This window comes from Acanthaster planci, linkage group LG07, assembly GCF_054643075.1.
Source record: "Acanthaster planci isolate LZ-2023a linkage group LG07, COTS_SCS, whole genome shotgun sequence".
In the NCBI taxonomy this organism is placed as follows: Eukaryota; Metazoa; Echinodermata; class Asteroidea; order Valvatida; family Acanthasteridae; genus Acanthaster; species Acanthaster planci.
Genome location: NC_141783.1, coordinates 8,024,142 through 8,051,967, shown reverse-complemented (window position 1 = coordinate 8,051,967; position 27,826 = coordinate 8,024,142). Strand labels below are relative to the sequence as shown.

The window sequence follows — 27,826 nt, the reverse complement described above, 5'->3', positions numbered from 1 at the left end:
AAGACCTGGATACGTCACTGACTGGAACGGCCAGGTCAAATGTCATAACGTCATGCAAAACAAACATTTCCTTCTCCTTCACTGTCCTCTGTTGTAGCTGGGCGTGTACCGTTTCTTAAGCGTGGTCCTCGGCATTATTCTGGTCTTTCTATGGGGGATCATTTTTGCCATCATCAACTTCGTTACGGTGTACATCTTCCAGCCCACCATCAAGCTCTGCTTCATCCTGATTCGGCCGATTCACATGCTCTATAAGGCTCTGGTGCGTTCTTTTATGGACCCATTGTGGGAGTCCGTCGGCCTGATCTACTCCCGAGTGAGGGGTAGGGTCGCACTCAACCTGACGGGCCTCCCTCAGAAAGAGCCGATCCTTCAACCCACAATCGAGGAAGTGTAAAACTGTAGGCTCAGGTTTCCATTCAGTTGGAAGAATTTGGCAGCATTACCCAACCGAGTAATGTTATGACATGCTGATGCGAAACCGGCAGTTCCTGGTTTCGGTCTAGTTAAGTTTTGTTTATGTTCACAAGTATGGTACATGCAGATTAATTAAATGCGACGGAAATGCATCAGAATAATGTCAACTTCAGTAGGGATTGTCAAAATGCTTTGGACTCATGTTTCCATGTTGTAATTATTCTCGTTGTGACAAAATCGACTTTATAACTACCACCGACTATTTTTTCTCGTACAATCCATGTGAAAGAAGCTCTTAGTCTTACTAACGAGATAAGTCAAAGTGACGTGAAAAGTATTAATTTCAGCATATGGAAAGGGAAAGCATTTATGGCTGAAATTCCTTGTTAAGTTTACGGAACCTTAATAAATTGAGGGACGCTAAGTCTTCCTTTCAAACTTTATTGAATGTGCTTCCTATTGCATACCTCAGCGCAGAGGTAATTGTTTCACTTAGTGCAGACAGCTGAACACAGGAAATATTTGTTGAAAACAAATTATTTCCAAGCAACAGAATTCAGTGTGGCTTGACATGCCACAAGCAATATACACATATTTTCTGTTAGCCGTCTTGTCATGGCCACAAGCAAAAAGTGTCACCTGAAGGTCGAAAAATTATTTCTCCGGATCTTTCTGTTACTTCAGTGCTGGTAAGTGAATGTATTTTCTCCACCATAATTACATCAGAAGTATTGGCTTCCTTTCTCTTTTAGACAGTTTACCATAACCTTTGAATTTGAGTTAACATTTGTCAAAGAACTTTGTTTTTTGCTTTTTATTATCATCGAAATAACATTAACCAAAGTCTCATCTTGAAGGTACTGTAAAATTTTTATAGCAACTTTATTGGACGGGAAAATATATCACTTGAATAACTGCAACATAAAACAGTATACCAGTGGCATAGAATGCCATTTTAACATTTTAAATCATGTTTTACAATATCGAAAACACTATTCAGTACAATTTAAGGACGGCATATAGTAGATAATATTTACAAAACAAACGCTGTACAAGGTTTACATATACAGTACATGTATACAATGTGTATTTAGATGTAATTGTAGTTTCGAAGGAGAAACTTTACAATGAGGTATGAAGTAAAAAATTGTTTCCATTCCAGCTTCATTCATATGCAGTCTGGCATTTACGAGGACAACTTTTGTGAATTTTTTTGAATGAAACGTCAATAAAGGTTAACCATAAACTTCTCCAATCCCTCAACTTCCACGAGGAAATATTGGAGAGCATTTTCAAATTAGGAAAAGTCACTAGAGCCCAGTCACTGGCATGCTACAAAGGATTTGATGCCTGTGAATTCAGGAAGGTTCCAGCAACAATACCTAGAGAGTTTTAAGTTAAAAGTGACACACATTCTGTATTTACCCTAGGTTGGTAATGCAAGAGGAATGGACAAAACTACACTGACAAAACCCTTAAGTTAACGAGAATAATTTGTTTAGTTTCCACTTGTTAGGAAGTACATGTACACATATTTTTAACCAGGAGTATCATGACCTCCCTCGGGAAAGCAAGTCTAATTTTAAAATAGTAATAAAAGAGCAACATGAAATTTTCTGAAATAAATGCTGCTGTATTTCCAGCATTGCGGTACTGTACATGTATCATTTTGTTTGATGACTGCTCTATAGAGAGACTACATAAACAATGGATAAGTACACAACTCATGAGTATCGGCATCATTCGACCAGTTATCCGCACAGGTCAAAGGTCATGAAGTTAGGTATGGACATTCATTCTTTCCCTTCCTTCTCTCCATTCTCTGTGTCTTTCTTTTCGCCGTCCTCATCTCCATTTTCCTCGATTATTGTATTCTGTTGGGAAGAAGCCACAATTCAACCATTGAAAATAGAGTTGTGTGGGTTTGTTTCATCTTGAATAGCGTGTGTGCATAATGCCCTGGCAGTCTTTTCCCCTCACGTTAGCACAAATCCAATGAAGTTGTCAAACAGTCTGTACTTACATCTATCTTTGCTTGGTTATCTTTGGCATTCTTGGCTTGTTGCTTCTTCTTATCGGCATTGATCATGTGGAAGAAGTCTTTTTCAGCCGAATCCACGAGGTCCTCATCTTCCATACCTTCTCCCTCACCTTCCTCCTGGTCCACCAAGAAATTGGTGGGGGGGGGACAAGCAAAATGAAAATTGTGGAAAAAGCACCCCTCTGAACCATTAAACTCTACATGCCAATTAACTCAATCCTCCCAATTTCAACTGTGGCACCTGACAGGCAAAAACCTCATTTTAATTTAATATCGTTCTGTCAAGTAAAGGTAGTTATGAACGTGAAACCTTAAGTTGGTTTTCTGTAACTCGTGGGTAAGTGTGCAGTTTCATGATGGGATTGTCTACGCCCAGCTTTTTTTTTCCAATTCTTGTCATTAAAGCCACAGTAAAGACACCGCTTATTTAAGGGAGCTGCTAAACATACAAATCTGCTAAGCAGGGATAATATCTGCTTAGCAAACAAGTTAACAGTTAAACCATAATGTATCGTAGACTGCATTAATTCACTAGTTACCATCTGATCTAAGGCTTGGCCATATAGTTTGTGTAGTTTTTGGCTTAGTATCTCCATAACATTAGGCCCAGGTTGTCTCACTTTTTCATTTGTTAACAGGCTCATTAGCAGAGACCTGGTGTCTCTCTATATATGCCACGACTTATGGCAAAGGAGCTCAAGAATCTGTATCAAAGGTGAGTTTAAACTAAAACAAAAGCTCCACCTCATGTCCGGCGGCACTTGTCCCTGCCCGCTTCAGCCTAAGTTCTCGCTGCCGGGACTCCAGAATCTTCTCCCGTTTGGTCTCCCGCTCAAACATGGCCGTCACCAGGGCCTTCTCGTTGCGCTGCATGGTGCACAGGCTGCTGGACAGCTCCAGCAGAGTGGTGGTGCCAGTATGGGAACCGGTTGCAATCAGGTGGCCCTGGTCCTGTACCCGCAGACTGTGCAAGGCCTCGTCACATACCTGTTGCATTCATGAAAAGAGACAAAAGATAAAATGAGCAGACTGAAAAAAAGACACAGTTGATTTTCCATTTTAGTCTTATGTCCAGACTACAATCTGCAGACTAAACCAGCAATTACAATTACTGCAATGGTAAAAAGCTTGTGCAGAAGTCGTATATGCGTGCATTTACATGTAGTGCCTTAAGGGAATGGGACCTGCACAAGCACAGCCAGCTTAAGAACACCTGCAACAAGGGTAAGTGTGGTGCCACCACAACATGTGTCTCCTCAGATTAGTTTATATACTACTTGCTATTTGACACTGTAAGTCCTTTTGACATCTAACCTGCAAGCTGAGTGTTGGGTCGTTTTGTTTGAACAGGTAGTCCCAAACATCCAGTGTGCCGTCCATCTTGGTGGTGAAGAACACGGCCGGCCGGACTGGACTCCAACAACCGTCCGTCATGTAGGACATATGGTACCTGTAATCAGGACAGAAGAGTAAAGCCTTAGACTTGTTGTTTATAGATGTTCACTGATGTGAAGAATTTGGAGCCATCTGACAAATAGCAGGAAAACCTCATAACCACGCAATAACACAGCGAAGGAATATATCTCTTGTGAGTATGTGTGGTTCTGAAAAGAACCAGGATTATACTCGGATACCAGGAGAGTATTCATATACCGGGATTATACTCGGATACCAGGAGAGTATTCATATACCGGGATTATACTCGGATACCAGGAGAGTATTCATATACCGGGATTATACTCGGATACCAGGAGAGTATTCATATACCGGGATTATACTTGGATACCAGGACAGTATTCATATACCGGGATTATACTCGGATACCAGGAGAGTATTCATATACCGGGATTATACTCGGATACCAGGAGAGTATTCATATACCGGGAGTATACGAGTATACTCCCGATTCTTTTCAGAACCACACATATTCAACCACATGTACTTACTTAGTCCACATGATTGATGAGTCTCTCACATCTTCAGACCAGATCTACATTAAATTGAAGAAACATATTGATTAAGCTTCATCACAAAAAAACGAGTAGTTTCAACTCTTATACAATTCATTTAACTTTTAATAAAACCGCTGTGCCTGACATGTAGAGTTTTATCCACCTGACCTTGCCCACCTATAACATTCCTCAATCTCAAACAGAACACAACGAAGCATCATGTGATTTGCCCAACAGACCGATCAATTAAGCCCCACCCCATTGTTTTCTTACCAGCCACAGCCGTGATTTATGTCCAATATGCATGCACAATGGTCCAACTAGAACATCTAGTGCGAAGTGTGGCATCTGAGCAAAACGTACGTGCCATGTGCCCCCGTGCGCAGTGGGCAGGGCTTACTGGATTGTCTATTTCAAAATAAGCACTTGTTCTCTAATCAAGTCTGATTCTTTTTTTTACATTATCATTTTTTTTCTTACTCGAGCAGTCCAGTCACCAACAGTCAGGAAGTTCTTTGGGAAGAACGGATTTCTCTGTAGAGAGTAGACAGGGCCAATGTGCTCCTTGTAGATGGCCACGATCTTCTCTGCTGGCGTTTTGGCTTTGCGGTTACAGGAGATGATTGTACCCTGCTCCGTGCCCACCATGAATTTTGTGGGCTGGGACAGAAAGGTACCAAAATGAATTACAAAGGAGAAATTATGTGCATAATTTTCTCTTGATGGACCTTTCCCGTTCAAGGAACGATGCACCAGTCTGCAGATGGAAATAGCTCAATAACAGCAACATTCCTTCCCTTCCCCAGTGAGCCAGTTCGGTATTTCAAAAAGGGAAGGTCATTCAAAGCCCACAACATTATGCCAGTTCAAATAAGTGTGTGCAGCTGCCCTGCTAAGGCTGACCTCATGTTGACCTACAAGGTGTAAGGTGCTTTATTTTGAACACGTGCAGTCTGAGCATTGACCGCTGCTCCATGAAGTTTGACCAAACAACACTGTCCTCACAACACTATTACTACTGCACTACTACTTACAATAGTTGGTTCATACTCCAGTGCAATGACTCCCTGTGCATTCTCTATGTTGCCTTTCTTGTTTGGGTCCATGACCAGCTTTTCTGTGGGCTCACCCAATTTGCGAATGTCCCACCACAAAACCTGTTTTTCGCCCAAAAAAACAGGAAAGAGTAAGTTCGGTCAAGAACTGAGGAAAAAGTAATTTTTGAAAGCTGCAAGGGTAAAAGGTAAGAAACAAAAAAGGTTTAAATCTGTTGTGCAAGGAAAGTTGTGATTGCCTTTGCCCACTGAATCAAAAAGCAGGGATGAGTATTTTTATCTTTACAGAAACTATCAATTACAACTTTGCTTGTTTAAAAACATTTTCATATATAAAAAAACATGAATCAAGTACTGTTGGAAACAAAATATAAAATCATAATTATTTAATGATAGATTTCAGAGATTTAACTTGCAGCTTACTGGCTTGAAATGGCTCTACACTATAGAGAGACTTTCTTTCAAAGTAGATCACTACAGATAAAGTTAAGTTGGATGCTTTCAATAAGACTGCAGCCACAGGGTCATTGCGCCACCCATCCATAACACAAGCCAAGCACGGCTCAACCATACCTGCCCATCTGTGGAGGCCGAGAAGCACTCAGTACCCGTCTTGGACTGTAGCCAGATGGTCTTGTAGACAGGGTCATGGTGGCTGTGCTCCACAGGCGACATCTCAACAGCCTGAGAGCCCTTTCTTGTATCCCAGAAAGCTGCAGAGAGTGTACAGAATGCAAACAGAGGGTACAGGGTAAAATCAAGGACCAATCTGATGCCTCTTGTCACTTTTCTGTTACATTCTACATCGACTTGGCATTGATTCCGTTGAGCTCGTGGCTACAACAGGGTTACAAACAATGCACTCACTTACACGTTGGAAGTCTGACGTAGATCTCAAGTGCACTTTTTGTGTTCACAAAATGAAGAGCCTCTCCATTTATGTCCCAACTGGGGTTTATTTCACTATTTGATGAAAGCAGTTTATACAGTTTGCCTTGGCAAACTCAATACAGCAAGCTTAATACAAAGGGTGAATTATTTTTTGTCATTCTAAGTATGCACATTTTGTAAATAGGCAAAGGGGGAAAACTTCTCACTTCACAGATCTGTGAAAACTGTTCTTAATTTACTTTGCATACGAGGTCATATAAACAGTTATAAACAGCTATTTATATTTTGCACGGTTCACAGTAAACTTGTTATTTTTTTCAGTTGGATACTTGTATGCAAATGTAATCTTTGCACAAGAGAGGTTTAGCTTGAATGAATGCTCACTCACCAATCTGTCCATTATAGCAGCCACCAATGAGTACGTGTACATCTTTGGGGTTGTATTCAAGACACACCAGTGGGGATACAGGCTTCAGCGTTGTCTCTGGCTTGTTTGGGTTTTCTGGGGAAAAAGCCAAAATTAAGAAGTAGAATTAAAGCACACTATGACTGTTTGGGGAAAAATACCCCCTGTTGCTCATTAAAAAAATGTATCACAGCTATGGCAAGTTGTAGTGGAACTCAATTTGGCCTAAAGACCTTATACTGGTACAAAGAGACAGCCAGGATTCCCACAAATTCTGCTGTTACGACTTTGATTATGGTGTTATAATGGAGCCTTACCAATATCCCATATGTAGGAATCCAGGCTCGTGTCCGGAGAGGACCTCTGGAATTCCAGGTTAGAGTAGGCCACGGCCAGTTTGCGAGCACCATCAGGGTACCAGGACAGGTGCGTGGCTGTGCGCTTGATTTCGTTGGGGTCTCTGAAAAGAAAACAGGAATCAAGAGTAAATTATAAACCACTGCTCCCTGGGTAGTTACAGACTGCTGAAGGGTTCAAGGTTGTGCAGATTAGTTTGGGAATTGCTGTGTTTTTTCATGTGGCAAGCACAATAAGAGTTGGAAAAGAAATGCATTCTGTTCATTTAATTATGTTAGTCAGTCAGTATTGGTAGGCCAGAAGTGGTCAACTGTTTGAAGTAGTAAAGAGACGACGATTCCTAATAAAGTTGACTGCAATTCTGCAGACATTCCAAGCACTAGAGTTAATACCTGGATTAATATTAAAGGAGAGTTTTTGGGAACCTCCGCATGTTACATAATGGTACATGGTTTCAGCCCAGATGACTTAATCTATGTGTAGTATGTCAGTCCTTGTTACAAGTTATCCCCATAGATTTTGGCAAGCACAACACCTTGACTGAGTTCCCACATGCTTTTGGGAAGGAGGGTGAAGAATCATATCATGAACAGCCTACACACCTGAAGACATTGATAGTCTTGGCTGATGGCGTCTCTTCAGTTTCCTCAATGGCCAAGTCTGAGAAGTAATCTTCGTAAATGTTGATAGCATTGTTCTGTCGGATGCAGTGTTCCATTGTCTACAAGCAAAGGCAAAAATACAGAAATTGCATGAAATGGTCTCAATATATCTGCTGCACTTTCACAGCCATCCGGGTGCCATAACCCTGACAAAATGATGAAAACACAGGGTCCCAAAGTCCTATACCCACCGTGGCGAGTGACTGTATTGTGTTGATGTAGCCCTCATCCTTTTCAACCTTCTTGCGGAATCGGATGACCTGCTCCACCTCTTGTGGATTGATGTCCTTGGGCCAGCCTCCCTCGATGTGGTTGATGCCCCTGGTCTCTGTTTCAAACCTTTCTGTGTTGACCTGTATGAACGTTTAGTTATGGACATTGGTTAACACTGCACTGACCTTGTTGGATTTTTAATGGCAAGCAAGAACGAAAAAGTAAACTTGCATTTGAAACTCTTGCTCCATTACATCCTCCAAAACACTTCAGTATTTTTACAGAAGTAAAAGGCCCATTTGAAAGCATGGGCTACAGAAAGGCTGAAATTGTCAAAGGAGAACATCTCTGATGAGCCACAATTGGCATACTTGCAGGCTTTCAACACATCTCCCCCACCCCCACAATCTAAACTTGCGTGCAGTGTACCAAGAATATTGGACTTACATCATGCTCAGACATCTCTTGGACACACTGGATGCCCCTGTCCACGGGATTCTTTTCAATGAAGTTTGCAGCGAGAGACTCATCGGGCAAGATGTCCACATGGAGCTCGGCAGGTCTGTCTGAGAAGTTACACTGCCGTCCAAACTCACTGCGTTTCTTAGTGTATACATATACTATCTCCATGGCTGAAGACTGTCAAATGCTAGCACTATACGCCTATATCAAAGTCAAACAAATCAAAGCATTTTATTGACTTGACCAATATTTAGGCCAAGGCATACAACAAAATAGTTTGTGATTAAGGGCAATTTTTTCATTGAATGCAATTTTATGTGCTTCTGAAGTTCAGTGACAACTACACCGAGTGACAACTAGGTTGAGTTTTGTGACCTCTTTCCAGTGACAAGAAACCACTAATTTACATCACATCGACAGTGTTTTCACCCCACTGTAAACTTTGGTTGCAAAAACTCCCACATATAACACATGAAGTTGTGTTCATCCATCTCGCCATTTCTTAAACTTTAAGTCCTACTGTACTGGCCATAGGCATAGCCTTAGTCACACTAAGACCTACACCTGAAAAGGAAAGCAGGGACAGGTGCACTGCACTGAGTTGCTAACAAAATGTACGCTAGGAAACACTGTCTGACTGTTGACCGCAACCTATCTCTATCATTTCTGTCCTTGTGACCAACACTGCAAGATCACCACAGAGGATGCAAACTATCCATGGCAGTTCAGAAGACCGAAACAAAAGACTCGAACTAAGTTGAAGTTGAAGACTAGCCCCGGCCCTGGCGTAGTTCAACTTTAAGTAGGCTAGCATGAGTAGGCCTAGGGTTTTTTACTAGTTGACTTTAAAGTAATTTAAAGTGATTCGACGTAATTTAAACGCTTCAGGCCCACAATCAGGGACTGGTTTTGGGATCGAAGCCTGAGACGGAGTTGAGTATTGGAAAACGGCCCTAAGCCTAGTTGCGACTGCGACAAACGATGCAGCTCGCATGGTTGTCGCAAAGGTAATGTCAGTGCACACAAAACATACTAATGATGTGGTTATTCAAACTTAAGTTATGATTCCAATAATTATCGACCCAAAATTTAAAAAGCCTGACAGATCGCTCACCAAAAAGCTTTAATTAACGACAACTTTTAATCGAAACTCATCGAGCAACCATCCGATACGTCGCCGCTGTTGTTGCTAGGGCAGCCTGGCTAGACTGGACAACGAAACAGCTTGATGCAACAAGTTTGGGTAAAAGAAGACGGGTACCAGATGTTACACATCCTCGTTTACATCAATGTGTTTATGTATTAAAAACAAATAACATTATAATACCCAAACTGATCACGAAATGAAACAAGTAATAGTTTCATGTAGTGAAGATATTTTTCGTCAAAATTCTTTGCCATAAATAAATTGACTTTGAAAAGAAGCATAATATATAACTGTCTTTTCGAATACGCCTCTATCAAACCAAAGATGGCTGCCCCCATGATGGTAGAAAAATGGCTCAAAAGGATAAGGTACATGTACATTATTGAGATGCATAGCGAAATTTGTCTACAAATGTGATTCCTCAACCAGTATATTGTTTCATTACATGTTTTTTCGTTATATAACATTTTGACTGTTAAATTGAGAAATTCAAGACCCTTTAGGCCTACGTTTTTTGTACAGCGGCGGCGGTTTGGGAATGTCATTGTCAACTCGCCCCACGTTATTGCAAGGACAGTCCAGATTTCCGCCCCAGTAAACCTGTATATTTTCCTGTGTTCTTACTAGGTGACCTATGGAAGTGGTACACTGTACATGTACATGTATATACTGTAAGGATTGGTTAATTTGTTATTGCTATAGTTATCACATTTCCCTATCATGCCCATCGGGGTGGAAATATAATTTCCTTAATTTAATAATAAGATGGTACACTTCTGCACTACTTGACTATATGTAGGGATGCTATGATCCGCATGCTCGTTGTGGTCGGAATGTCGCTACCGCGTTTGCGGGAACAGTGGAGGCTGTCCTTGAAATGACGTGTTTCTGTGGGCTACGAAGGGGTATTCCCCATTGGGTCATCAATATAACGTGTTCTAGTCATGTGGTACCATCCTTCCCCCCCCCCAAAAAAGGAGGTCATTACTTCTAGGGGTCATCTGCGCTGTCTTAACTTTGGGCTTGCATTCAACTTCTCGCTAATCATACACAACTGATGCGATTGCATTACGTATGCTAAGTACTAGTAGTGCTATATTTTTATGGGGTACATGTATATGAATGCCATTGCTGTATTGTGTGGGTATTTGTTTGAACCATTCTACCATTTTTAGTACCAACACTATTTTGAAATTAATTTCTTTGATCAACAACATGTTCTTGGAACACTAACATTTATCATTAGGAAATGGTAAACAAATTTTGGGTTATGTTCGATGCAAGTACATGTAGGTCTAGTTCCCAAGATAATTGCAGGAAGTTAAGTCTCTCTTTTTTTTAAGGTATTTTTTCTGTAGTTTTACTCTGATAATGATCATGTACATGTAAAAATGCTAATATTTCATCTTTGTAATCAAATCTAAAAATAATAACTTTTTTTTATTTTGCCTCTGTACATGTAAATCTGATACCAAACTAACATGGACATAATAACGTTAACCTGAAAAATAAACCAACCGAGTACATCCTAATTACTAAATTAGTGAATTATTGAGGTAATTAAGTAATTATGCTCTCAATTACATGTATAGAGCATCCAAACAAGGATATATCAGATACTTCACAGTCAATCAGTTAAAAAAGAACTGAAAATTTCATGCAATTTGTTATATCTTATAACATCTGTAACATTCCTACTGTATGTATGTAAGCCAGTTGTACATGATGTAGTACAGTAGAGACTGTTATCCAACCGGGGATTATAAGGGGACCAGTGAGCACTGTGTCTTTTAACCTTGTTTACTATTCTTGTTTTGCTACTTTGGTTTAATATTCATAAGCAGAATGGTGATGTCATCCAAGGCACTGAACCTCAAAGTTGCATTGATATGTGTACTAAAAAGCTACTGGATTTTTAAATAAATTTCTGTTTCTTTCGCAATTTATTATTGTGTAAGCCTGCAGGTGTAGCATTAAGCTCATGAGCAACCTTTTCTCAGAAATGTTTTCAAAGAGTAAATTTGGAGTTCAGAATTTGAGTACATAAACGTGCAAACGTAAGAACACTTCCTGATTAGAATCTCAGCAGCAGTGCCATACTCCTCAGAAAAAGCTCAAAACAACTTTTTATGTTTGAAAAAGTGCACTTTAACCCCAAAGGATTTCAAACAGTTTTCATGCATTGAAGTAAAGTATAAAGATGCATAAAAGGTTAGTCTGAGAAAGATTTACTGCATGTTTCCTTTAAATACCTTCTACCAAATACTATCTGGAATAATGATCAGAATCATCTACTTGTACAATTTATACTAAAACTTTTTCAAAGGAAGAGGCTCTAAGCTGATGAACCTAATGTTTGGAAATTACACTCCTACATGTATATGTACACTACATGCACAGAAACAAAACCCAAGAGGAACTGGACTCTCTCTACAGCAGTGTCCTTCAGCTGCTGAACTCAGCTCAGCCATCAGAGAGAGACCGAAGTGACTGCCTGTCTGAAGTGAGGAAGCTCTTCCTGTATCTGTCGTGCACGAAATATAGAAGACGGTGAGATTGGATGTCTCTCATCCATCAGTAACAATTGTCGTTAAAAGAAAAGCTTTTCAATGTTCCTTTGTCTTCTTTCCCCTAATCTCTCCCAACTGAAGGGCAGCATTTGTTATAAGCCAACAAAAATGTGAAACTGATTTGTAAACCTTTGTGACATGTCAGAGGAGAATTTGAAGCCTTTGGATTACTTTAGATCCACTTTGGAGCTGTGTGGGGCACCTGTCGGCATACCCTCGAGAACCACAGGTCTGCCTCATTTCATGCTCTGGTTAACTGATCAAAAACAATCCCTTTATCACTATACATGTAACGTTGAAAAAAAAATAATGCATGTTACTACTGATAATTATGGAAGCGTATTGCTGCCAACGCAAACAATTATATCATCTCGTTTAAACAACTTATCTCATTTAAATGACAAAGCATTCTTGTTTAAATGCGATATTGCTCTCTTGTTATTTCTAAATATAGTTTCGTCATTTAAATAAGATAATAAGTCATTTAAATGAGAAAAGAAGTCGTTTAAACAAAACAAATTTATTTTTGGCAGCAATTCACTTCTGTAGATAATATTGTGTTCTCTTCAGTGAGACTGATCAGTTCACAACAATTTCAAAATCAGGACAGAAAATAAAGGCTGTATATGTATATACTCTTGATAAATGAGTGTTAATTTTGCATATCATCTTCAAGTGTATTTCAAAGCTTGCTTGCTTTGTGAATTTAAGGAACCATGAATACTGTACTACAAACTGCAAACAACATCTTCATATACTAGTAGATGTACATGGAGTTTGATAAAGGTACATTTTATCTATCTCCTACTTCTTGTCATTTACTACATACAACAGGGGCCTCCATGTTTGCGTGCTATTCCCCCACGCTGACAATTTGTACAAGTTGCAACTTACTGGTTCTTTTTAAAGGTTACCAGAGGAGCTGGTTGACATGCTAAAAACAATCCTGACAGAGAAAAACTATGGAATATCACCAGGGGCCAAAGGTCATATTTTATGCAGTGCCATACTGCAGGAATATGCTCCTACTGAGCAGGTGGTCATTGACAGTTTCAATCCCCCGGTGGACTTGAAACAGGTGCCGTTCATCTTGCCAGTCGTAATGAGTCAGGTAAGCCTTACATTGTATTTTGCTCTTCCAGAACATCGTTCTTGGGAAAGTGTCCTATTAACACAGTGCCCTGTGCACTGGCTTTCAGTACATACAACTTTTCCATGAGAATTGCTTATAAGGTGCTCTAAGAACTGACTTGAAATGTAGTGAAAATTACGCAAATTACAATGTGTTACACAAATTCAAACAAGATTTAAATACTTCTTTTCATTTGAAATGGAAAGAAGGTTGTATTTTTTTTCATTCTTAAAAATTCCTTTCATCACTTCTTTGTAGAGGGCACTGTTTTGCTTTTTCACACAAGGCAGCCCTTCAAAATTAGTTACAAACAAAGGTTTGAAGAAGTATTGGCCATTTCTATTGTCCAAACAGGTCAAACATGATAAACACATAAAAAGTAGAGTTAATTCCAAACAAATGTAGAAAAGTGTGACATACATTTGTACACCGAGCTACAGAGACACTACTGTTCTCCCGTGAATGACATCATGCCTTGTTTCATTAATATATAAACTTTCATTAGCATAAAAACCAAAATGTTGATGTTCATACCAATGAATGCTTTCGAGGAGGTGGAAATTCCCAGTAACATTGCAAGAAAGCTTTCCTACGTGTATCCAAGTCATAAAAATCCTATTTCATGTCTCCTTTAAAATTTTCTACTAAAATGCGGAATTTGAAGATCTATTCTTGCATGCTGATGGAAAAACTACATGGTACCGTGCATAATGAGCATCACTATTGCACTAATCAATTCATTCACCAGTGCCACCTTGTTTCTTGACAAAGTCACGCTGTTGGGCATTTAACTAAATCATGGGAACTACAAATTGAAAACCACCCAAGTGTTAGGGCTACATGTAGTTAAGGGGAATTTTAAAAACATTCCACCTAATAATTGTATTGTGGCAGTCATTCAATTCGATGAACTGTTTCCATGTCATAGGGCCAAATAGTGGGGAACATGGACAAGCTGGTCTCCCAGATGGTTCGCTGGGTGTCCACTGTCGGGTTTGACAGTGAAGTCCAGGCGAGGGCTCTGGGATGCCTGGTTACTGTGGCAACACTACACAGGCCTCTACTATCTGGAGGTCAGTGATTTTCATGTTTCCGTTCATTGGATTGGATTGGCAATCTGTAAATAAACCCATCATATGAAATAAAAGGCCAGTACTGCTCCCCCCAACCTTTTATACTTCAGCTATACCAGAGCTTGAACACTTGTGTACCACCTGCAAGGACTTAACAGCCTTAATTTCCTCATTGTCGACATTAACAACAGTGGCAGCGCTGCTGCAGTAAGAAGCACACAAACATACTGCAAATTGTAGCTTTTGCTGTTGAGAAATCTGTGTGGCCTTTTGTTTTTAACATTCGATTTTTCTCATTTATAGCATGGTACCAGTGCCACTGAAAGCTATTCCACAGGTGAATATCACTTGTGAAAGGGTATCCAACATCAAAGTACATATCTGTTTCTTGCAGAACAAATTTACGTTGTGAGTTCTCAGATCAGTGACTGGTTGAGCCAGGCCAGCCTGTTCCAGGCACCCAATCCAAATACAAGATCAAAGCCCAAGAAAGCAGACCAGGTAGATATTCCTCTGTGAGATACATGAGCTACTGTGTTGTTCCCTTATTTGGAGGACTTGCTGGGATCACAGGAGTTGAATTTCTCTTCTACTGGAATCTTGAATTGCCAAATTTTGGGGCATTTTTTTTCACAAACTTGAAATGTCGTAACCAAGCCCATTACAAGACCTTTCACAAGTCAATCCACAAGTTCTTTTACAAGACCAGTCGCAAAGTTGCCACTACAGTGGACAAAGAAAAAGACAATGCTTTAGTCACAGTTCGTTTTATTAGCTTGTGACTTGACTGAATAATTGTGGTGATCTTGCAGGGACTATTTATGGACTCAAATACAGTGCTGCAAAATGGAGAAAGCATACCTTGTGCAAAGTAACGCTGACAAGGTTCTGTTACCTTGGATGTATGCTGATATGGAGCACCTTGGGAATAGGTTATAAATATTTGATAGATATAGGGTGACTGACATTTATCTCCAAGATTTTGATGAAATTAGGCCATGAAAAATCATGGAAATCTGGTTGATTCCTGACAGGTGACAGAGATAGATGGCACCACCTGTCAAGACTTCTTCACCCTGCTGAACCTCAGCCAGTACTACTCGCAGGACCAGCTCCTCAATCTTCACAGTTTCTCCTGTCTCCGCCAGTGGCTCCTGGGCGCCCACTTCTCTGGCACTACCCCCTCTAGTGCCGATTCCAGCTCAGGCAAGGTGACCCCGGAGTCGCCTGTGATGCTCCTGTCGTCTGGGAGCTTCGCAACCAAAGCAAGACAAGTTCTGGTGGAGAAGGCCTGTGAATATTGTCTAAGAGTCATAGACCAGTGTGAGAGAAGTATGTTTCAAAGAAAGATTCACATTCTCATTCAAATGAACTTTTTGTCTAATGAATAAGAAAATGGCATATTTTGACAGCATGGGACTATTCTCTCCAAATGCAAATTTACAGACTTAGAGTGTAAATTTTTTTTTAATTTGACCAAAAGGAAAAAGGGTTTCATCTGCTTGAAGTAAAGTGTGGGACATTTTCTATTCTATTTGTATGCATACCAAATTTTTAAAAAAATCAATCATTGCTTATTGGATTCAACATGTTCAAAGGGAGACTGGATTAGCTCTGCCCTGTGTTCTTAAACTTCATTGTGTTGCTTTTCAGGAGGCAGTTTTGTAATTTTATCCACTTATAACTTTTCTGTCATAGAACCATTAAAGTTTCAAGATCAAGAAATGATGCAGGCTGTAAGTGAATTTATTTGTAGTTTTCCAGAAAAACCTTAGTGCAGTTTGAGTCATTACATAGTGTTGTGTTATGAGTTTTTTGTATTTGCTGCAGTTTAATATTCAATCAGATCTAGCTATCAGCAAATAATGAGTGGGTGACGATGTTTGTTGGAAAATGAAAAGAAAATTTTAATGGCATCACGATGAATACATTAAATGGCATTGTGGTAAACTTAAGTCCATTGAAACTAGAGCGATGACATGGTTGAATCACTTGCTGTCAGCCACTTACAGCACACTTGCTGTCATTAGCCACTTACAGCACATGGCAAGAAGCTATTGACCGTGAGATTTTGAATTTTGCATTGATGAAGTCTTCCAACCCGAAAGACTTTTGGAAGACTCCATTTGTAACTACTACAGGTCATGAACTGATTCGTTCTTAATTTCAACGCTATTCGATATTTCTCCAGTGTTTAATAGAAGCAGTGTCTCTACTTGATGTCCTGTGTAGCCTCAATCATTTCTTGGTTGCCAAAATCTTCCCAGCCATCAAAGGAGTTTACAACCACCTGAGTGGTGAAAACAGCCAGCCCCGGGTCTTGCTACCTCTACTTCAGTTCTTCATTCACCATAGTAAGCTACCTAACAAGTGTCAGAACCTCCTGATCCTAACGTAGTCATTCTTCTAGTAGCCCGCTTACTTTTGAGACAGGTCTTTCATCTATTGCTCGGATTGAAAATGAATGTATGAAAAAAAAAGAATGCAAATTTCACGAGAAAGTTGCCAGTTTACGTAAACAGAGGTGTTGAGTTCGCTTGTTTTATTTGCCCTTTTTTTTGTAGGCGAGATGGTGGTGTACAATCCCATTCCTGCCTATGAGCATTTCTTTGGAGAGATCCTGTCTAGTCACTACACTAATCCGGCCATTGCATTTGATACCGTCATGTTCTGCAGGGACAATCTACAAAAACTCTGTGTGGACACAGACATATTGGAGAAATTCTTCCCCAATTTGCTGAAGGTAATTTTGGTCAATGGACAGCACCTTTTTTAAATCAGAAAGTAAATTACTGGATAGATAAATCTCGTCATTTTTCTTTATCTTGCATTTTGTGTTACATTTCCAGGAATTTCTAAATTAAGGGACTTAACCACCCTTATGTTACAAATACAACTTAAATATTTCAAATATTAGCTTAATTATCATGCCTTTTGAGGACCCAGATGGTCAGACTTATGCGTGTAGTAGGCAAATAATTGTTGTGCATTCACTGATATGATCCTTTATTCAAATAGAAATTTTTTTCTCAATGCCGTTAAAAAACATCTTTTGTAGGGACAAAAATGGATGCAGTTCTGGGTAAATCCTTGCAACATTAGGTCTTCTTTTTCAAAAACTGTGAAAAAAAGCATCATTTGGTACTGTGGCGGTGTGGTAGATCATGAAATCACTCTTGAAATGTTCTGACATTCTGCGGGAGGTGGTAAGTTTCAAGTTCCAGTGTTTCTGTAACACCTGGAAATCCTCAGCGTGGGTTAGTGCCTCAGACCACTTTTAAATATTGCATTAGTTTGACGTTTTACTTGGAACTACATGTATTTGGCAATTTTTCAGATACTAGCTTGGAATCCCCGCACATTTCTGATGGAATTTGTGGACATTCTGCCAGCAATGATATCACCATCGACAGCAGTTGAAGTGAGGGTCCATATGCATAATACTCTGTGTATTCAAGTGTAAACAATATTTACATGTACCTAATAGCCTCAACCAGACTCCACATCATAAGATGAACTACATCACTTTGACAGTTGTTTGTTCGATGAGATTCATCACATAACGCTCAGGAATATGTACACCAGCGATTGCTGGATTCTGTTGGGTTCTGTAGGTGTTAGATTTATTATTATGTTGTTTGAATTTACATAGAATGAAACAACCCATGGTTCATGTTTGTGGTTTGATTTTTATGTGTTAGTGTCGTCTTTTTAAACTAGACATTTGGAAAAAAGCAGGAAACTTCTTGTATTTGCTGATTTCCTTTTTTCTAGTGGATGGCATTATAATCTGAAAAACACTCTACAGAATCTTTGGCTGCTTAGGACTTCCTTGCGTTTGTTTTTGTTGTTTCCTGGTAGTATGACAGTATTGCAATTTGAACTCTGACCATTTCTGGAATACACGTAGATGCTACATACACTGCTTGACCTCCCGTGCGAGGTCATGGCTCTGGAGGTCAGCCAGCACACTAGTCGTCCTGGCAACCAGACTCCAGACAACTACCTGATACCAGAGCCCACATTAAGATTGCCACCCACCTTGGAAGCGTACAGGAATCCCGAGCACAAACCCTGGTTTAACTTCATCCTTAGAGGGCGGAGCGGACAGGGAGATACAATTAGCAAGTAAGAGGCAGTGACCCAATTTCATTTTAGCTGCTGATAGCAGAAAATCTTTGCTTGTGGAATCTTTGTGCTAAGCTAAAGTTTCCCAAGCACCAATCACAACTGGTGCACACATCATGGCATATACGTAGGTAACCTGTTTTGACTAAGCGTTTTCCAAACAGCAAACTTCTGGCCGTAGTTTTACTCTAGCATTATTTGGCTGGGAGGTTGTTTTTGCTTAAAGTGTAGCTGCAATTATTTTTCCCCAGACACAATATTTGTGCAACTTTGCACTCTCCAGTGTATGAAAACTCTTTTATGTTGCTGTTTGGTGACATGCATTAAAAAGTGCACTTCTTAAAAATTAGAATTATCCATGCTTTCCTTGACAACTGAGGGGGCTATTGCTGTGAGGTCACCGAGGTAAGATATAGTTCAGTGCACAGGTTTTTCTGTTCAAATTGTGAACCCAGAATTTACTTACTGAAAACATTTCTGAAGAAGGGATTGGCGCTTGCTTATTTATTCTATGGACATAAAAACAAGGAATCAGCAAAGTAGACAAAATTTAGTTAAGCAAAATCTAGCAAAATACAGGACTTTTGTGTATAAACGTATGTGACGTTGAGGCTTTCTTCCTGGGATGACATGTGGAAATATTCATTAGCATAAATACCAAAAGGCAGTAAAACTCCCTTTGAAATACTGGAACAAAAGTTGAAAGTATGGCTAATGGAGACACAAAGTTGCCTTTTAGAGGTTTGTGTTCAGAGAAATTGACTGCAGCTACCCTTTCAATCCTTTCTGTGGTCATTTTTCACTGGTGTTCACAGGCTTGGTTTCCTGCACAAGTTGTTGTCTGACACCTCCTCCTATCCTAGAGTTGTGCCAGTCTCTCAGGCAGTTCCAGTCCTCTTAAGGTGAGTTACTGTGGTTTGTGCTGTACTTTCTTGTTGATATTAGCCATATGCTGCCCGGTTTAATTTGAAGTAGCATGACGTATTCCCAGGGAGTTTTCAAGATTTTCCGTTCTCAAAATTCTTTAAAAATTCATAACTTCATTTACTGAACGTTTACAACCACACGAATGACTGTCTGGTGGCTACTTTAATCTGACAGACAACATCTATTGACACTCGAGTAATTCAGCCAGGCCTGCCACCTTGCAAAGAGTGCCCAGATTGTGCTGCGTCACATAATTTTCTTTCGTTCCGGAAACTGGCCCAGTGCGCTGCTGGCGTCTTTTCAAATGCTGACCAGATTAGCGTGCAGCGGTATTGTATCGCTCATCACTGGAGCGCTGAATGCCACAAACAGTGGTATAATCATTCAAAGCAGTGACAGATTTCCTCCGCTATTGACAGCTGAAAAAATGTTGGCAATTCCCAGCAAACCGGTTCTGAGTGCGGTCTTTGTTACAAGGCTAAGCTGCTTTGTCTGATTTTGGGCACCCCGGCTTGGCATATAAAGCCAATGTCTCTGGTACCGGGCACCTTGGCACGAAGTGGTTAATATTGTAATGAGAGAAATCATTTGAAGAATTTTGAATGATTGTTTCAATACTCGGGGATACCAGACTTCCAGCAGTTGCTGGAATTCTGGCTTTTGTGGGCTGGAACAACAATATTTTTATTACAGAATTACGCTCTTAAAACGTTCAAGAGATACAATGTTTTCCAATAATTGGAATCTACATATGCTGCAGTACGCTTGATACAATCATTTGATTTACACCTAGCACATGGCAATGTATGAGCAGTAGTGTCCTATGAAATACATGTATGCAGAAAACCAGTCTGTGAGGAGCTGACTTCATCGGTTCCCAGACAACTCATGCTCACTTCAGAGAGCCAAACTAGGGAACCAGTTGTGCTAGTGCATCAAATGGTTTCACAAATGCGTTTGTGTAGCATGCACACATAACAGGACAGACTTACGGCCATCATTTCACATGTTACAGTTGGTTATTGTGTTTTCACTTCTACTCATGTCATAATGGAAGTTGAAACTGGTGAAAATGTAAAATTAATTAATGGAAGTGGGAAAAATAAGTTCAAGTGACACCAGCTAGAATAAAAAAAACTGCGGTAGATGTTCTGTTTTGGACTTCACACTTTATGTAAGATTGATGTTAAGCACACTGCACTGCATGCCGCCAGATTGTACATTTCATTTTGCCGATAAGCCATTGTTGCCAAAAAAAAATACCCAAATCCAACCCGGCTTAACCAGGTGTTTACACTATTGCAAGAAAAATAAATGCCAGAGCTTTCAAACTATGCAATTTTGTTCACCAGAACTAAAGGCAAGGATACTCGGGTGTTTTTAGCCGTTGGTGGCCGTTTTATGCAGCCGTTTGTATTCAAATCCCATACACATGTATTTTACCTGTTTTTTCCAGTACTTAACACAAACTTCAACTACATTCCAAATTTTCCAGCCCCGGACTGAGAACCCACTGGCATCCTGAGTATTATTATATTTTATCAGGAGGGTGAGAGGATGAATTTCCCCTGTCCAAACAGAACTGTTAACAAGTTGTCCCCCTTGTTACAAGCTACAATATACTGCGCTCAAATGAACAGTGTGTCAGATAAAACATTTTACAATTCTCACAGGTTGGATTTTTTTTACTTTCCCGTTGATTTCCACAGACTTTATTTCCAGACTGTTGTTGCCAATGCTGACGGTAGTTTACTTTGTCAGCTTGTTCCAGTCATGATGGAACGTGCTGGTCTCCTATTCAACATTCCTTCATTCACTCTAGAAGTCAGAAAGTAAGCCAAGACATTTCAGTTCCTCTTAACCTTTGCATTTTGGTGAGGAGTCTTCTGAAGAGCTCTTTTGTACACTAAAAAATGCTCCTTGTACTTAGAATTAGGATGTAAAGCCCTATGTCAAGTTATTATGGGTACATGTGTAGGCTATGAACTTTGCACTCTCGAACCTGCTTAAGCCAAAAGGAAGAATGGATTTGGTGTTAGAAATTCTTGGAAGACAGCTTAGACATGGTGAATGAGAGTTAAATCTAATATATATTGATTCATAGCAAGAAGCCAAGATTTCAAAACATCAGCTGATACTGTAATCAGAGAGAAAAATTTAAGTCTTACTCGGGAAAAGTGTTTCTTACTTGTTCTGGGACTCCCGTGAGCACTCAGTCAAGATGTCATAACAGCAACGAATAGCAAGTTTTTGTTTATAATTAGTACATCACCTTCATGCAAAATTCCTTCATTTGCCATTACCTGGAGGTTTTTACTACAAAGTTATAATCTTTCTAGGGTGCTAGCTGATGAACTCTTGGCTATGTTCAAGCAGTGCCCGGCCCTCATCATGGATCTCAGGACTGAGCTCCTAGACTACGTCGCTACAATCCGCAACATCAATGGCAAAGAGGATTTCTTCACTCATGTGGTAAATTACTGATGTAATCTGAAACTTAGACCCAAGTCCATATACTTGTTTAAAAAGCAGACGATACTGCACTTTTTCACTAAAGCTGAAAACTGGTGATGAGCAGTAATACAAAACAAGACACTTTTTAGGACAAAAGTACTCAGAAAGTACTCCACCGAGTACTTTCCGAGTACTTTTCTCCTCAAAACTTAAATTTTACACAACTGGGAGTGTCTGAAGTCTAACATTTATTTGTAATCTTACCTTTGCACATTTACCATCAAATGCCTGAGAGCTCTGGCTTTATTCCCTCTTACCCAGTTCAGTATTTTGCGGAGAACGTTGGTACTCGGAAAGTACTCAACTACAACACTGCATGTTGTCTGCTGGTCTTTTTCATTTTATGAATAGAACTGTTGTGCATGGTCATTTCATGGGAACAGCACGTGTGGCAATGAGAAGAATATGGTTGACATTTAGGGCACTGCTTGAATTAACTGGTAATGGCTAGAGGTTAACATACATCTAAAGGAAGCAATAGCAGCTCATAATCCAGGGCTCCCTTAGCCGCCCATCATTTCCTGCCTAACCGTTGATCTATCAGACAATTAATATCACTGAAATATTTGTCTACTAATAAGTTCCTTGAGTAGCCATACACAGCAGGAATGCCAATCCTCTTGTTTACAAACAACCAACCTCCAAATTGCTTTAATTGGAATTGTTGCTGACTGTGTTTTAGTTTTTCTCAAGTACCGTACTCAGTATGAAGGGTATTGACTTGTCCAGCTTACTGGTAGAAAGAATTTGTTAAGAACAAAGGTTAGTTGGTCACAAGTAGAAATGAAGCAACCAAATCTTCAAGTCGAAATAGCGTTTGTCAGTCGAAGCTTATATGTATATAATTTCAACTGAAGTACTCACAATAAAGTTGCTAGGATATTTGTGATAACACTACTATCATTTTTTTGAGTTCTGTTGTGATGTGCTCTATCCTCTATAGATTAAAAATTGTTGAATTATCAAATCCTGTGGCAGGTATGGATCATTGGTGACTACTCTTCCACTGCGTATGACAGCAGGTGTAATACGGAGGTCATCATTAAATTTTATGAGGTACATATGATTTGTATCTGAAGCTGTGAATTAAAAGAATTCCAAACGTAAATTGAATTACACCTTTATCAGAGACTAGATATCTTACCAAACAATAGGTGAAAACAGCAGTTTCATTTTAAATACTAGGACCAAGAGACTTTACATTTCTTAATGGATGAGGTCTGTTTTTCAAGTCTGGAGTCTATCATTAAAGCAAGTAGTGGTTCTCCTAAGTTGAATTACATTCTAACTTACAGTTGTGACTCTCACTCATGAGATCAGTTTCTTCTGTCATGTTTTGCTTTGCAGGCTCTCGAGACACTTCTGTATGAAGTATCATCGTTGGTGCAGTCATCCAGTGCTGGCAGTATTCCTTACTCTGCTAGATTACTGACAGTCTGTATGACAGCCCTGGCAAAGGTATTAAGTTATTAAGAATTCATGATCACAGTGAATATTGCGTTTTAAAACTGTGGATTCCGGATTCAGATTGACTACTTCTTGTGAAAAAATTCCTTGGCAAATGTCACAAAGGACATCATACATGTGAAAAATTTCTGTTATGAGTCAGCTTGAGGTAAAAATGCACACAAAAATGTAAAACCTCTTTTTCAGGCCTGGGGAAGGAAAAAGACAATAGGTTACCAACAGTTTCTTGCACAATTCTGATTTCAGCTGGCATCTCGCTGCCAAGATTTGATCCCGCGAGTGTTGCTATGCCTTACTAAAGTCTCCCAGCAACAGATGAAAAGCTGTACAGAAGATGAACACAAGAAAGCACTGTTGGACCGAGCCAATGAACTCATTAATGTACTCAAGTTGCCTGAGTAAGTATTGATCAAACAATGAGACAACTCAAAATCATTGCATTACTGTCAGAAAGCTTCTCAATTGCCATCAGATTCAGGGGCAAAAACTTAACATTTTGGACAGACAATTTTGACATTGTAATCCGGGTAATGATGGTAGATGTACTGCTTGATCCTGACATTTCACCTTTATTATATACTAATCTTCAAGTAGAAAGCAATATATACAGTATTGTAGAGAAATTGTAGTTGAATCGCATTCAACTATAATGTCGTTTTCCTTTTGTCCATTTCAGTGTTGCGGCAGCTATCTTGAGTCCATCCTCAGAGATCACAGATGTACACTGGCATGAAGATGTCAACACCTCCATTCCTCTCCTACTGCAGGCAACTCACCAGATTGTTCAGCATGGAACGTAAAGCTTGTTGGTGTGGATGTATTGTTCATACAAGTTCCCCGTGCACCAGCTTCTAAAGTAAGAAAGAAGACCAAATCAAACACGTAGATGCTTTCTGGTGTGATTCCCTTGAGATGAGGATGATATCTACATGTATAATCATTTGAGTATGCTCCACGAATATGGGCAACTTTGGAATCTTAAGGCTGTGAAGCTCAACTTATGCTTCCCTGTTGCTTATTTCCAAGTTGTTGCCTGGTTACCCGCCCAGTGCGTAGCGCTGTTGCATTGAGGACTTGAGCCTGTATTTACTCCATTGGCTTCTTTTCTTCATCACAATCAGGCCTCAGTGAGCCAAAGAGGAGATGCTGACATCATGTTCCTTCACATGTCTTAGCTTATTGCAACTGGTGACTTTGGATCCTTTGCCAGTCTGCCATCCGTGGTACAGAGGGAGGTATTAGAGACAAGTAGGGCTAAGCTTGTGGAAGACTGAGAGCTCGTCAGGTGAATGGTCTTGCTATTCTCCTGACTAGCGTTGCCTTCCAGTGCTGGAATTGACCTCAGAGGGCTAGGTTGGCTTTATCCCATCGGATCAATTCTTCATTGCACATTCACCCCAGGCTGGACATTCTCCGTGCCTGAAACTACAACTCAGTGCTCTCATATTTAATGGAGTTCCACTCCTTTTCTGGAACTTTGGACCGCTTGTCTAAGTGCTTTTCGTTATAAATGTTCAACGTTCAGTGACCTGGTCAGTTATCTGTAGATGGTGTCCCCCTACACTCCTTGTGCCTCCTCAAAGCCATCAATGAGTAGTCATCATGAATATCCATCATTGTGCAGGAAAAAAAAAACTCACACAAACTGTAGACAAGGAAGCTGGCAGCACACCACTGAAATTTAAATTCTTTGTTGAGGACACTGATGAATCTGATGGCAGTGATATACAACTTAAGTGCATAGTCATGCTCCTTCATTACGCTCACATGTATGAAAAACAGTTTCATAATATACACCGACCCAAAAGTGTTGGAACAGAGTCGCTGAGTAATACGTTTATATGATTTTATTGAGACAGCATGGGATTGTGGGCCTGTATGCACAATGAGGCATGCTGAAGAAAACAAAGTAAAAAGTGTACGTACCTCGAAAGAGGTTACGAGCAGAATGGTCATTTGGAAGAGGGTTGGACCATCCTGCCTTTTGCATTTGTAGCCTTATAATTCCTTCAGAGTCTCTTCTGCAGTTTTGATGCTTTTTAGTTGGTCTGCCAAAATGCCCAATTTGACGTTTACTCTCTTGTCCAGATATGTGACAGTTGCCCAGCCAGCTTTGCTGTTGTAAGCATTTACAATACGGATGTTGCATTTCCGGTCTGCTATCTGCACCTGGAATTCTTGCAGCTTTTATTGGGCCAAATTTCAGAGTTACCGCAAAACTCGCAATGTGCAGTGTTGCCTGGTCTGGCTAAGCCCTATACAAGTTGTGTCTTGATTGGTTGTCAGAAGCGCACTGAGGCTTCGAGTTGTTGCATCGTTAGACTGAGCCTGATCAGTGGACCTATACATGTAGCTGCATATAATATGTATTCAATTTACAGAGCACGGAGAGATGGACACTCAGCGAGTGCATGAGCTGGAAGTGGGGATTAGGCAGAAGAGTGCTGTCTTAAATGGAGAAGTGGACTATTGTTAGCAAAAGATAACAAATGCCGAGGGAAGAATGTGCTACGGATGAATCCTTCAGAAGTCACTTTGACATTCATTAGTAAAAGCAATTAATCATCACAACAAAACATCGACAACATCATCATCATCACAACAATCATCACATCACAACGATCATCACATCGCAACGATCATCACATCGCACAATCATTACATGCAACAAAAAGGACGGTGCATTGCTACAGTGTCTTAACAACAATTAAATCAAGCAGTGCTGACACAACATTCTTTCATGTAAACAAAAGTAAACTAATACCAAAGGTCGGCTTATCTGTAACGCTGTACACAGTCTTGTGTTCATGTGTCCATGTCCTTGGTGAGGTCAGGGAAGTTCTGGGGTCCCTTGATGAAGGCAATGCAGACAGTCTGCAGCTGAGCAGTTGAAGTCTGGTGTGGGGCAAAACAGATGCTTGGCGGAGTCTATCAGTTCTAAGGGGGAAGCTCTCCTACGATGATGGATCCGACTCTGGGCACAATCTCAGGGCCTGGCTGGGCATGGTTCTTGGTCAAGTTGTCAAGCTGGTTTGAATTTGGTCGAGGAGCTTGACTTAACAAGTAATCTTCTGAATGTTCATCAAGTATGGCTATTCCGTAGCCATGGCTGGGTTCCGTGGCATCAGATGCAACACTGTCTGTTACAGCTGACAATCATGTTCCCAAGCGGAGCTCACTGGTTACTGCATGGCGTCCACTTGTCTGCTCTCGGATTTTGCAGAAGAAAATGCTCCCCTTCGACTCAGTCATCTTGACTGTTATAGTCAGTGAAAGTCCCGTTACAAAAGGATTATCATAAAGACTAAAAGGACTTACATAAAGAATAAAACAAAGGTTCATAATACAAAGTGCTGTGTGAGCACAAGCTACGTAAAGACACAGCCTTATGTAAAAAGGAAAAGTTGCTGTGCTTGCAAGGCCACCGTCCAAAGAGCCATGCTTGGACATTGAAGACCAAACTGTAATTACAAATGGTGCTTCACGACAACTCCTCTTTACTGAACTTATTTCGTCTTTACTAAACTTATTAATCAATTAACCATTCCTTGTAACAAATGTAAGGGAATTGGGTCTAGGTGCCATTTCGGTCTTTACATTCTTTCTACCCAGCAAATGAAATCTACAAAAGAAGACATTCATTGAAAGGCTTAATTTCATTTTTAACTAAATCATATTCAAATACTAGAAATGGAAAATTATTGAATGCTAATTCAATATTGTTATTTATGGACATTTTATTTGGTTTATTTTGTTGTGCAGTGCACTGTTTTGTCGGATAATTATCTTTTAAAACACCACGTTTATATTGATGTCCTTATCTATGCATTTTACCGTACCTTCTATGTTACAAAAATTTTCTCGACGGAGAAGATAGGAGTTGCTGACAAATAAACTTCCAATGTTTCAAAAACAGATGGACAAGTCAGCTCTTTAATCCTTACATTATGTTTAATGTTAATGTGAAAATTATTTTAGATTGAGCAAAGTGCACAATTTCTCGTCTTTCTTTGTATAACATTTGATTCCGTTATAACATGAAGTGTAATAATATGGGTGACTGTCATAAGGAAATTCAATTTAACCCTGCTTAGCAAAAACCCAAAGTAATATTTTTGAAATGTACCAATACATATAAAAGCAGACACAAGATCAGTGAGTGGTCAGTGATTTTCTATGGAGGCTGTCAGTGAAATGTTTCTGTTCGTAGCCTTTAGGAAAAGGATGAGAAATAACGAGCATTTTGTCAAACAGTAACAAAATTAAACAGTTTGGTAGTACTGAATTTCTTGATCAGTATTCTGCTTGTCTTAAGGAGTGTGACATTAATTTGTAATAACTTGTTACCTTCATTGTTGCAATTCAATTGTCATTTTCAATTAGATACGAAAGCAGTAAATCTGAGTTGCTTA

At 39.8% G+C, this 27,826-nt stretch overlaps 3 protein-coding genes across 3 annotated transcripts in view; 2 read left to right on the top strand and 1 right to left on the bottom strand.

The window, feature by feature from the left end:
- LOC110985604 (caveolin-1-like) overlaps positions 1 to 8,658 on the top strand; it is a 10,511-nt gene extending 1,853 nt beyond the window's left edge. Inside the window, exon 3 of the mRNA XM_087138587.1 lies at positions 98 to 8,658. Coding sequence (XP_086994713.1) covers positions 98 to 397 — 300 coding nt within the window. The 3' untranslated portion in view covers positions 398 to 8,658. The remainder of the gene's footprint in view (positions 1 to 97) is intronic.
- On the bottom strand, positions 1,269 to 9,705 carry dnai2 (dynein axonemal intermediate chain 2). The gene is made up of 14 exons (XM_022246720.2): positions 9,571 to 9,705; positions 8,442 to 8,657; positions 7,973 to 8,134; positions 7,722 to 7,840; positions 7,080 to 7,222; positions 6,745 to 6,858; positions 6,039 to 6,178; positions 5,445 to 5,567; positions 4,891 to 5,070; positions 4,405 to 4,448; positions 3,773 to 3,908; positions 3,203 to 3,445; positions 2,441 to 2,575; positions 1,269 to 2,291 (listed from the first exon to the last, which is right to left on the bottom strand). Exons 2-14 carry the CDS (start codon positions 8,622 to 8,624, stop codon positions 2,211 to 2,213), a joined length of 1,803 nt encoding a protein of 600 aa, XP_022102412.1. The 5' UTR covers positions 8,625 to 8,657; positions 9,571 to 9,705; the 3' UTR covers positions 1,269 to 2,210.
- Positions 9,692 to 27,826, top strand: ap5z1 (adaptor related protein complex 5 subunit zeta 1). The gene is made up of 18 exons (XM_022246719.2): positions 9,692 to 9,971; positions 12,004 to 12,153; positions 13,083 to 13,284; positions 14,234 to 14,378; positions 14,773 to 14,879; positions 15,413 to 15,710; positions 16,077 to 16,114; positions 16,570 to 16,732; positions 16,943 to 17,121; positions 17,716 to 17,799; positions 18,289 to 18,506; positions 19,322 to 19,408; positions 21,143 to 21,265; positions 21,773 to 21,905; positions 22,926 to 23,003; positions 23,295 to 23,405; positions 23,661 to 23,812; positions 24,091 to 27,826. Exons 1-18 carry the CDS (start codon positions 9,928 to 9,930, stop codon positions 24,212 to 24,214), a joined length of 2,436 nt encoding a protein of 811 aa, XP_022102411.2. The 5' UTR covers positions 9,692 to 9,927; the 3' UTR covers positions 24,215 to 27,826.